Below are 12,273 nucleotides of genomic sequence, written 5' to 3'. Positions count from 1 at the left end.
GTACAGAATTATTGCTTTAGCTTTTGGCTGACCTCTAATTGGATATATTAGTTCCTGTTCTTAATCGGTGGTCTGCCACTTACATCATTTAAAATGTAATTAAGATTGAAAACTTAATAAATGCTGGGCAGAAACCCAACGAGCCCTGAGCACATCCATCTAATTTCCATGTGAACTGAACATGTTCAATGGCATGTTCATTCCATATCCTCATTCATGCTGTTCCATTTTAATAGGAAAAGAATATAAATCGTTCATTTGTTAAAATTAATAGATATTAAAGTGGCCACCAAGACTGCACTCATGCAGTCAACCAAACCCCATCAGTGGTAGTGACTGGAAGCCTGCCGCTGGGAAACGCTGTGCCCGTGCAATGCGTCATTCTTAACCTGTAAGTCCATTCAGGAAATAGTCTTTGAGGTTCTGCTGTGGCCTGTTATCATTGGAGGCTCCCAAATCCTATCTCCACTCTAGGTGGGGAGATATTTGAGCAGATATTTGAGCCTCTCGAAAATGGCTAGCATTTCAACCGAGCAGAGATTGATTTTTCTTCTCAGATTGCAGATGTTGTGCAGAATGCGGGGGTGAGGTCGTACTGTGCTCTGATTTGAGGAGCCTGCAGAGTATCTACAGTATCTAGTTATGGTTAAGAACAGGGCTTTATTAAAGGCCCTGATAAGGAGTGGAAGTGGGGACCAGAAATGCATTGTAAAGACTTTGACTGCTGTGTTTTAATACATCCTATTTCAAAGGCCAGTCCTAATATCATTTATGTAGTTTTATGTAAGAGAAGAGATAACTGGAAAATGGCTTCTCAGAACAATGAATAAATATTTTGGTTCTGATTAATTAAAACTGCCATAGTTTCTTTAATTAGAAAATTATGCTGTTTTTGAGCCAGCTGTGAATGAAGTGCACAGTTAAGCCAGCTTTAAGTGCCTTGATATGACCTTATCCTTTACAGTTAGAAAACGTTTCCATTTAAAATGACTTTTTTTCTCTTCTAATTAAGGACCTGGGAAGAGCCAACAGACGGAAGCCCAAGGTAAGCACACTGTGTCAGACCCTGCTCTGTCCTCTTTGTAGTCTTCAGTATCTAGCCTGGTACTTTGTGGTTTCTAGTTCTCTTTTCTGTTCTGATTTATACCAACTTTTTTTTTTTTTAAATCTTCTTTAGCCTCCAGCACCTGAAGATCTTGCAGTAGTTTGTTTCACAAGTGGCACTACAGGTGAGTTTTGAGATAGAATTGCTTCTACATGTGGCAGCCAGTGGTCTGTACTCTCCCCCACCTCTTTTGGATGACTTCTCAGCTAACAGTAGATGGACCCAAAGCAGAAGAGAAGGAAGCTGTTCCAGTGCTGTCTTCTTGTGCTATGTGCTATCTTCTTGTTGCTCTGTAAGATCTTCTCAGAGTCCAAGAGTGCCGGATAATTCCTCAAACATTTATTGAGGGTGATATTAGATTCACCTCTCTTCCTAGGACAGACTAGATCGGTGGCTCCCAGGGAGACAATTTCTGGTTTTTCTTCTCCTATGACTACGTATACCCTTTAAAATTTGCCCATATTAATAAAGGTTTTTAAAGATAAGTCAGTGAAAGGATTGCAGGTTGCTCAGGAATTTAGTGTTCAACATTTGGCTTTCACGATGTATCTTAACAGTAGAGGTGTCCGAGGCCCTAATTATGCGGGGTTTCTGGGCCTCCTTCATTTCTATCATTCTTTAACTTTGTTCTGCTTCATATGTGCTCCACAGGCAACCCCAAAGGAGCACTGATCACTCATCGAAACATAGTGAGCGATTGTTCAGCTTTTGTGAAAGCAACAGAGGTAACTTTTTGGGATGTTGTCATCTTTCCTCACTGGTTGACATTAGTCCTTGAGAATGAAAGTGCTGAAGGTGGCACCACTGTGTTAGGCCCGTGTGGTATTTAGAAACGAGGTGACATACGGATAAGGTCAGAACTTTAGGCCCAAGTCCACCTTCTCTCTTTTTTCACTTTGGACCTAATCACCAACCTTTCTCTGTGATAATTAAGGTGAATTGACAGATGAAGTTCACTGCAACATTAATATAGTGAGACTCTATTTGGAGATTGCCCTAGAAATATGTCCAAGAAAGGACAGAGAAGAGATGGACTGTCTTGTGTTTTTATCCAGTGTCCCTGCATTTGGGAAATAATTTATTTTAAATTGGCAATGATATGCTAAAAGTTTTTGAATTATTATTATCTGTTTTGGTCAGTGTGACTTCCATTGCACTAGAAGTATTAAAGACTTGCACTTCAACTAATTTCCCCTACTTTTAAAGTTTACTACCCAGTGTCTTAGTCTATTCAGGTTGCCATAACAAAAAAAAAAGAAAAAACCCACAGACTGGGTGGCTTATACAACAGACATTTATTTTCTCACGGTTCCGGAGGCTAGAAGTCCAAGATCAGCTGCTGGCAAATTTGGCTTCTGGTGAGGGCTGACTTCCTGGCTTGCAGACAGTCTCCTTCTCCTGTATCCTCACATGGCCTTTCTTCCATACATGTGCGAAGAGAGAGCGCTCTGGTGTCTCTTCCGCTTCTCATAAGGACACTAGCCCTATCAGATCATAGCCTACCTCCAAATACAGTCACAGCAGCGCCCTATCTACATTGGGAGTTAGGACGTCAACATATGAATTTAGAAGGAGGTGATGAGATTCAGTCCATAACACCAAGAGCCTATTCCAAACTTGCCCTTTATAAAGGTGCTTATTGAACAATATAATGCCTTTTCCTCATACTCTTTTTTACAGTTAACATAATTGGCTTTTGCAGTCTCTTTGGGAGTATTCTGTAGCTCTGATTTTTGTAGCAGGAGCCTGAGCTTAATGGCTTTGGGGAATGGACATGTTTGGTGGCTGCAGAAAACTGATCTTTGAAGGATTTTACACTTATTTTACTTGGCTCACCCTTTCCAAATACCCTTTATAAAGGTGTATACTTTCTAAACAGAGTTCAACATTTAGTACCTTACCAAAGTGAAATTTTAATGTTGTAATTGGCCTTCGAAGAAAACTTAAAATGCATTGGTGGTTCATTGAGGCAAATGATTACAGAACTTTGTTTAAAGTCAATTATAATATCAAATTGATTACAATATCAGTTACAATATCTGTCTTCTTAGCTTTGTAAAATGTCTAATCATGATAATGGACAATATTTTTGTTCCAAATCAGAATGTTGAAAAGTATAGGTAGAATGGAGTCTGATTTCTCATTATACTAATAGAACAATTTCATCCTGAGAAGTACGACTTGGGATGCCTGTCAGACTTGAATACAATCAAGCTGAGATTACAGCATGCTCAGCCCACATCCGGTGCTTCTGAGGCTGCTGTGTTTGCTCAGGATTGATGCTTTCATCCATTGTCACGTTATTATTAAGGGTGACCCAGCTTTAGGAAAGGAAAGGGCATGGCTCAGAACTTGGTACATCATCCCCTAGGTAACGACAATGCCCTCATTTCTTAGTTGGTGTGACAGCAGCTGCTGTTGGACACCCCCTGTTTTGGCCAGAATTCTTTATGTTAAAAACATGAATATTCTATACAAACCCTCACTGTGCCTGCCCTAAGTAAGGCCCACTCTGAGGGAAACCAGATGTCCAAACTTAATCTGTCTGTTTAATCATCATGATCAGTATTTTATAGGAGAGCAAATTCCTGGGTGCCGGATCTGAGGTTGCATTAAACAAATTATGTAAAGTAGGGCTTTATGTATTTGTATATTGATCAAACTCAAAATACTCTAAGGACCTTGGAAATCTACCTTCTTTTATCTTCTTTTCTCCTTTTCCTTAGCAACATAAAATGCAATTTTATGTTGAAATGGGACCTGTATTTCTTAAGGTAGAATTGAACTTGCTGGGTACTGGGATACTGTAGTGATGAAATACTGATTAGAGCACATAATCCCTTAACCTTCCAATTTGGGCAAAATTTTCCTTGTTTTGATTAAAGCCCTGAAGTGAATTTACTTTGTCATTGGGAGTGACTTCCACTTTATTTGAATAATGAAAGTATTGCTTTTTTTTTTTTTTTTTTTTTTTGAGTCAGAGTCTCACTCTGTTATCTAGGCTGGAGTGCAGTGGTACAATCTGGACTCACTGCAACCTCCACCTCCCTGGTTCAAGCGATTCTCCTGCCTCAGCCTCCTGAGTAGCTAGAATTACAGACATGTGACATTATGTTTGGCCAATTTTTGTATTTTTAGTAGGGATGGGGTTTTACCATGTTGGCCAGGCTGGTCTTGAACCCCTGACCTCAAGTGATCTGCCTGCCTCAGCCTCCCAAAGTGCTGGGATTACAGGCGTGAGCCACCATGCCCCTTACTTTTCATTTTATTCTTTGGTGAGAAAAAATTGCAGACCATAAGCAAAAGCTGTTTCTCCTCAGTGTTGAGGTACTATGTGCTCAGAAATAAAATGGAAAGTTACTGGGAGTCTTAATGCTTTTCTGCCTTGCTGGTGTCTTTGCTTACAGAATTCAGTCAATCCTTGCCCAGATGATACTTTGATATCTTTCTTGCCTCTCGCCCATATGTTTGAGAGAGTTGTAGAGGTAGGCATTTAGTTTTGTTTTCCTTGCTTGCCTGTTGTGTATGTTCTGCTAAGTTGTTGTGTTTTACAGAAAGTACTTCCCTTGAATGCCAGTGACACACACATTTCATTTTTACCACTTGCACACATGTATGAACAGCTCATGAAGGTAAGTGTGACGTGCAAACTGTCATCCCTATAAAGAATTCTTTGCTCAGCCCCGTTTTAGAAATGGTACAGAATATTTGAAAGAATATAAATTCTTTTTCTGAGTATGAACAGGATACTTGAATTTAATCACTCATTTTAAAATTAGGAGCTCAGACTTTTGAAGGATACTAATATGGACATCAGTCCAGAAAGATCAACTGTAAAAGAAAAGTCATTATTAATTTAGTTCTACAGAGCCCGGTGAGGCTTCTGTTCTGTAAGAAGTCTCTAGTTTTGATTGTGCTTGTTCATAATGGGCAAGTTGGCTTGAGACTAATTTTTTCAGCAATATTCTAAGTGCCCTTGGAAAAAGAGAATGATCCTCCAGTTGACCTTTGCTTAGGCTCCCTGTAATCAACTGTGTGACTAATTTTAAAACTGAGCAAGAACCACCTTTTTTCTTTCTTTGACAATTTTGGATTTTATACTGTAGGAAAAAACAATGAGCACCATTCATTCATTTAGTGAGTAGTTACTGAGCTCTAGCTGTGTGCCCGCTGCTGTGTTGGAGACAGAGGTGACTAACAGCCAATGCTTTGGATGGCAGCTGCCCTGTCGGATTTGCTCACCCCAGAGGATCGAAGGCGATTACATCCCATCTGCCATCTGTTCCTTCTACGTCCTGCACACCTCAGGATCTTCTGGGTTTAAAGCAATCTCAAATGAGTTGCTGTACCTAACAAGTTTTAGAGGGGTGCCTAGAAGGCAGGCCACACTGAACAAAAGCTTTCTGAGCTGTAATTGTTAAACAGTGAACCATGGTGTACCTTTCTTGTGGTTTCTGCTTTTAAGCCAGAGAACGTTTGTACTTCCCTTGTGTCATCTTTTGAGTCTTTTCTTTTTAAAATTTAAAATAGGCAAACTGTCAGGTCCATATGGCTTGCCAGTACGGTTTATACTAGACAGGAGAAAGATTGTGCAGTGTGTTCTAGCTGAATCGCAAGCCACTTTGGTATTAGATACCCTGGTGTCACAAATTCATCATACTTGGTGGCCTTTCAGAAACTTTTAGTTAGATTCAAACAAAAGAAAGTGAGACTTTCACAAACTCGAACTCTAGGCAAGAAGTTAAGTTTTTATTCTGAGAATAAATTAAACGTAAAGTTTCTGGAAAGCTATATAAATATATTTGAGACAGAGTCTCCCTCTGTGGCCCAGGCTGGAGAGCAGTGGCATGATCTTGGCCCACTGCAACCTCCGCCTCCTGGGTTCAAGTGATTCTCCAGCATCAGCCTCCTGAGTGACTGGGACTACAGGCACCCACCACACGCCCAGCTAATTTTTGTTCTAGTAGATGTGGGGTTTCACTCTAACATGGCCAGACTCATCTGGAACTCCTAAACTCAAGTGATCCGCCCGCCTTGGCCTCCCAAAGTGCTGGGATTACAGGCGTGAGCCACCGCACCCAGCCACTAAAAATATTTAGAATATGTAATACCATGTCATTCATTCAACAGACTACCACTTACCACCACACTAAAAGAGTAGAATCTCTGTGGTCATCACTAAAAACAACATAGCCTGGTTTTTTACTAAGTCTTGTATCTTCAGGATAACCAAGAGAAATACCACATTTTCATGTTGTACAATGACTAGTAAATGCACATTTTTTTTAAGTTACCTATATTTAGGAAATTTAAGATTTCTGGAAACTGGCCTGAACTGCTAAAACTGAAGTGTTGGGTGTTGTCCATGTTGTGTACTCCCTGCTGTGATGATAAAATGTTTGTTATTTCCATTGCCCCTGTAGTGTGTAATGCTGTGTCATGGAGCTAAAATCGGATTTTTCCAAGGAGATATCAGGCTGCTCATGGATGACCTCAAGGTGCTTCAACCCACTGTCTTCCCTGTGGTTCCAAGACTGCTGAACCGAATGTTTGACCGCGTAAGTTCCAAGCAGCAAAGTCCCAGAACTGAGCACTGACTGGACGCAGGGGCTTGGGTTTGAATTGGGCTGTGCCATGTGCCATGTGCATGACCCTGGACAATCCTCTCAGTCTTGTAGAACTTCAGTTTACTCATCTGTAAAGTTAGGATGCATTTACCTCCCAGAGTTGTTGATAAGGATTATAAGAGAAAACACTTGAACACACTTTGTAAACCGTGGTCACAATACAAGTGTAAGGTGGGAGGTTATTTTATTTTTACAATAAACACTCGAGCCTCTGCTTCCTCGTGTATAACATGGACTGTTACCTCTTCTCTCCTACTGTTTGTCTCCAAAAGTTGCTAATGGGGTCACATGAGGATAGTAACTATGAAATGGTTTTCTTCATTGTAAAGCTCCTTGCATGGACATGTAAAACATTACTTAATTGGCCACACTGAAGGAAGTGACTAAGCCACAGCAGAGCCCAAGAGAACACCAGCCCCTCTGTGGTGGGTATCATCGCGTGGACCACACAGCCAGGGTCAGGCATGTGGGGCACGAGCAGGCAGTCTCCAGAATGAGTTTTCACTTAGAGGCAGGACTTCTGTCATGTCTCAGAACCTTCTTATGTTTTTAATGGTTCTTTTTAAAAGAACAACTTTATCAACATATAATACTCTGTATAATTTGCTGATTTAAAGTGTATAATTCAAAGATTTTGAGTACTTTCACGGAGTTCTGCAGCCATCACTACAATCAATTTTAGAACATTTTCACCACCACCTTCATCATCACCACTTACCTATTCTTTAGCTGTCATCTCCCAGACCCCCTCCACCCTTAAGCATCCACTCATCTGTGTTCTCAATCTGTGTATTTCTGTATTCTGGACTTTTCTATGGATGGAATCATGCTGTATATGCTCCTTTGTGACTGGCTTCTTTCACGAGCATCCATGTAGCACATATTTGCTTCATTCCTTTTAATGGCCAAATAATATTCCACTGTATGGATAGAACGCATTTTATTTATCCATTCCTTTTTTTTTTTTTTTGAGACAGGATCTCTCTCTGTCATCCAGGCTAGAGTGCAGTGGTGGTATCATGGCTCACTGCAACCTCCACCTCCAGGGCTCAAGCAGTCCTCCCACCTTAGCCTCCCGAGTAGCTGGGACCACAGGCACATGCCACCATGCCCGGCTAATTTTTGTATTTTTTGTAGAGATGGGGTCTTACCATGTTGGCCACATTGGACTCAAACTCCTGAGCTCAGGAGATCCACCCACCTCAGCCTCCCAAAGTGCTGGGAATACAAGCATAGGCCACCGCACCTGGCCTACACATTCCTGCTTGATGGGCATGTGGGGATGTATGTGTCCGTTACTACTGGGTGTATACCGAGGTGTGGAATTGCTGGTCCTGTGCTGACCACACGGGACTGTTAGAGGACTGGCCAGGCTATCAGAGCGGCTGTGCCATTTTGTGTTCCCCAGCCGTGTATGAGGGTTCCGATTTCTCCACACTTTTTGACTCTGGCCTTTCTAGTAGGCGTGAAAACCTTCTCATGTCTTGCCTCATTAGATTTTCGGACAAGCAAACACCACACTGAAGCGATGGCTCTTGGACTTTGCCTCCAAGAGGAAAGAAGCAGAGCTTCGCAGCGGCATCATCAGAAACAACAGCCTGTGGGACCGGCTGATCTTCCACAAAGTGCAGGTAACACGTGACTCACAGCCGCTGCTCCCATGGAAACCAGCTCCGGTTTTCAGAGTTCTGGGAGGGCTTTTTTTGTGAGAGGGAGAGATGAAGGTAAGGGAGAGAATGACATGTTTTTGTTTAATTCTGGCACATGTTTAAAAACTAAGGCAGAGCCGTTAAGGAGGCCTCAGTTTCTAAGATAAACAGTATTGCAACCATCTAGGGGGAAAAGGATTCAGGGTAGTGTGGCCTTTTTTCTCATTCTCCATTTTGTTTCGTTTTTCCAGAACAAGTATGTCACTCTTGAGGTAATTTTTCAAGCATGAGTGATAATGTGTAATAATACTGTGCCCGCAGAAGGCCAGAGTTGTGGTAGTTGCCACAGATCCCCCCAGTCGTGTTCTAGTTTCCTGAAATAGCTTCTGCAGAGGTGGGGCTGACTTCCATCCCCTTTGGGAGGGAACAGGGCAGTCGCGGGTGGAAACAAACTGGAGCCCTGTGTTGCCATCGTGTGCGTTGAGTTCTCCATGTGGCCTTCAGCTGTGGGTTAGGGAACGGGGTCTCAAGCGGGCCTCCTTGGCGGAGAGGCCGCCGACTTGCAGGTGTGTAACCCTCGCCTTCTCCCACTCTCCCTTCCTGAAAGTCGAGCCTGGGCGGAAGAGTCCGGCTGATGGTGACGGGAGCCGCACCGGTGTCTGCCACTGTGCTGACGTTCCTCAGAGCAGCCCTGGGCTGTCAGGTGAGGTGGATGTCAGGGCGCCTGATTCTCCCACACTGGGACGCCCAGTCGTCTTCTGCGCCAAAAGTCGTCTGTACTCTGTGTGTGTGTGTGTGTGTGTGTGTGTGTGTGCGCGTCTGTCTTTTCTCATTGGCAAGCGTATCTGTATTTGTGGCATACAATGTGATGTTTTGATGTATGTAAACATTGTGGAATGGCTAAATCAAGCTCATTAACACGTGTCTTACCACCCATGCTTTTTTCTCCCCCCATGGTGAGAACACTTGGAATCTATTCTCTGGGCAGTTTTCAAGGATGTGATACATTGTTGTTAGCTGTAGTCACCTCACGGTGCTATGGAGCTCTTGAACCCGCTCCTCCTGATGGAGACTTTGTGTCCGTTCACCAACATCACCCCAGTCCTTCCCCACCCCTGCTTTGTGTGTGTGTGTTACTTTTGTTTGGAAGATATGTTATTACTAGGTTGCTTGGAGAAGCAACCACATGTCTATTTTTTACCCTAGGCAGGGGAACGTGTGTGTCCGTCATTTGTTGAATTTTCTCCAGGATCAGGCACCAGATTGTCTAACCTTTAGAAGCAAGCATGCGGGTGTGGCATGGGTCACAGGTGATGAGCCCTACCTGCACACCATGCTGACAACCTGTAGTAAAGGGGGAAAGGAGGATTTGGTGGCAGACGGGACATGTGTGGGGTACACGTCCTGTGAACTGGCCAAGGGAGTTCACTGCCGCTGGGTGGTGACCAGTCACATAGGGGTTCTCCCTTGCTTGGCAACAGGAAGTTAAGTAGAGGGTGCACCTGGGTGATGGCTGGTGTTGGCGTACAGCACACTGGACCATTGAATGAATTTACTGAACAGACCATTTGAAACGAAATTTCACTAGTCAGCCATGACTTGGGAGTTAGTGATACTTCATTGCTTGTGCACTTCCAGCAAAGGTGTGATTGTGCTCTCCTTAATAATGTCCCGTCTCTTGGTGCCCCAGTTTTATGAAGGCTACGGACAGACCGAGTGCACTGCCGGGTGCTGCCTGAGCATGCCTGGAGACTGGACCGCAGGTATGACTGTGGGAGGCTTCTTTTTGGAGTATTGTTCATACTGGGTTATTGGTATGTCTGAAATTGGGTTAATCACTGATTGGTTCATTAACCATCTTAAACAAAAGTGCTGTTTGCTTGTAAATCAGGGCACTGTGGGGAAAACGCCTCCTGCAACTGAGGGGTGGCATTGGGGATCTGACTGTAAAGCTGGTGGCAGCAGGGACTTGCCTAGACCCCACTAGCGACATCTGAGAGGGGGCCCTGTGTTCCAGATTGAGAATGTCTGGCCCCACAGAGCTTCCTAGTAATTGAGTAGGGGCTCGTTATTTGGTCATTTTAAACAACAAATAGTTATTAAATTTGTACTGTGTGCTGTGCTAGGTGTTAGGACTACCAATAGGAATAAATACAAGTCCTTTTTCTCAAAGAGTCTTTTCTCAAAAGGAAAAAGGAGGAGGACAAACAAAAATCATTGAGCACCTGTCATGGGTGAGCCTCTATGATGGGTGCTTAGGATGCACCTGATGTCCGTGTAACCCCAACAGTGTCCCTGTGAGATAAGTTCTGGTACTTCTCAGAGGAAATGATAGATTGTTGCTTAAGTAACACATAAATAATATCTGAGAATTTACACAGCATTATGCTTTGGAGCTGGGATTTCAACCCCGGCCTGACTACAGAACTTCTGTGCTTCCTCTGTGTCACCTGAGTAGTAAATTCTCTACTGTGATAAATAAACTTCCCCGGCTTATTTGGAGTATTATAAGTATTAGCACCATTTAGTAACATAGATTCTAGAACCTAGCACTGTCTAGTAACATAATTCTACTGGAATTGACACAGTCTGTGAATCTTCTTTATGGTATTTGTTTAATTTTTAACCTCAGTTTCCTGAACAGAGAATTTGGGATACTGATCTCTAGAAACTCAAATTATAAAGACATAGGAAGAATTATTTGTGATATCCAATGTGATATCTAATATCTAACATATCTAATGTCTGATGTTGCTGCTTTTGGAAAAGACAACCCAGTCTGAACAGCCTTTCGCAAGAGAGTTAAGTTAGCTGTAGAAATAAGCACTGTCCCATCTTAGTAAAAACTGTAAGACATGCTTCTTCATACGCAAGGAAATAAAGGCCGTGTTGATGAGAACCAGGTGGTGTGTCAGGTTTGCCAAAGCTGCATATGTTCTCTCTTCTTACAGAGAACAGGGATGCTGAGAAGTCTGTGTAAGGGGAGGCCAAGGCGGGCAGATCACGAGGTCAGGAGATCCAGACCACCGTGAAACCCCGTCTCTACTAAAAAATACAAAAAATTAGCCAGGCGTGGTGGCGGGCGCCTGTAGTCCCAGCTACTCGAGAGGCTGAGGCAGGAGAATGGCAGGAACCCGGGAGGCGGAGCTTGCAGTGAGCTGAGATCGCGCCACTGCACTCCAGCCTGGGCGACAGAGCGAGACTCCGTCTCAAAAAAATAAAAAGTCTGTGTAAGATGAGTGCAAGTGATGGGTGGGGGCGATTGGAGGGTGGAAGCCAGGTGAAGGTTTGAGAAAGCCTGCTTCCAGGTGTTTGTAGGAACCTTCACATAGAGGCCAAATTACTCATAAATAACAGAGCATCACACTTGGAAAAGGTCCTGAAGAGACTAAATGTGTTCTGCCCTACTCTAAGAATAGATTCTCTTCAATTATACTAGGAAGAGAATGGCTATAATTGCAGAAATCAGAAGTTTATCCCAGCTGTTTTTCTTTTGTGGAATCCTGTTTGCTATCAAAATAATGTGACCTGAGGTTATAATTAGTTCCCTTAGGAATGACCTTTGCTTACTTAACATACAGGCCATGTTGGGGCCCCGATGCCGTGCAATTTGATAAAACTTGTTGATGTGGAAGAAATGAATTACATGGCTGCTGAGGGCGAGGGCGAGGTGAGTGAAAACTGTCAGTCATTTCCCCTCACTGCCGTTTCCTGTGATCGCTGGCCTTTGCAAATGCAGTGGTATTTCCCAGCAGCTCAATAAAGCCATTGAGCTTGACTTCATTGGTGATCCTGGAGTCTGCCAGGCTTCTTTCCGAGGGTACATTTATGTTCAGCTCTCGGGGACTCGGCGGGAGGGACAAGACGCCTGCCTTCCTCTGCCAGGCCTCAT

At 43.3% G+C, this 12,273-nt stretch overlaps 1 protein-coding gene across 5 annotated transcripts in view; it reads left to right on the top strand.

Annotated features, from left to right (window-relative positions):
- The window catches only part of ACSL1 (acyl-CoA synthetase long chain family member 1), a 72,136-nt gene that overhangs the window by 53,557 nt on the left and 6,306 nt on the right, over positions 1 to 12,273 (top strand). For 4 of the 5 annotated variants that reach the window (XM_025384905.1, XM_025384901.1, XM_025384902.1 and 1 more), the window contains 9 exons: positions 1,013 to 1,045; positions 1,178 to 1,229; positions 1,757 to 1,830; positions 4,513 to 4,590; positions 6,529 to 6,663; positions 8,229 to 8,363; positions 8,989 to 9,084; positions 10,072 to 10,144; positions 11,963 to 12,051. In XM_025384905.1, coding sequence (XP_025240690.1) covers positions 1,013 to 1,045; positions 1,178 to 1,229; positions 1,757 to 1,830; positions 4,513 to 4,590; positions 6,529 to 6,663; positions 8,229 to 8,363; positions 8,989 to 9,084; positions 10,072 to 10,144; positions 11,963 to 12,051 — 765 coding nt within the window. Of the gene's footprint in view, positions 1 to 1,012; positions 1,046 to 1,177; positions 1,230 to 1,756; positions 1,831 to 4,512; positions 4,591 to 4,659; positions 4,738 to 6,528; positions 6,664 to 8,228; positions 8,364 to 8,988; positions 9,085 to 10,071; positions 10,145 to 11,962; positions 12,052 to 12,273 lie in introns of all 5 variants that reach the window. The other variant, XM_025384904.1, reaches the window with a different exon arrangement.

This window comes from Theropithecus gelada, chromosome 5 (assembly GCF_003255815.1).
Source record: "Theropithecus gelada isolate Dixy chromosome 5, Tgel_1.0, whole genome shotgun sequence".
NCBI lineage: Eukaryota > Metazoa > Chordata > Mammalia > Primates > Cercopithecidae > Theropithecus > Theropithecus gelada.
This window is presented reverse-complemented; position numbering and strand designations above follow the sequence as displayed.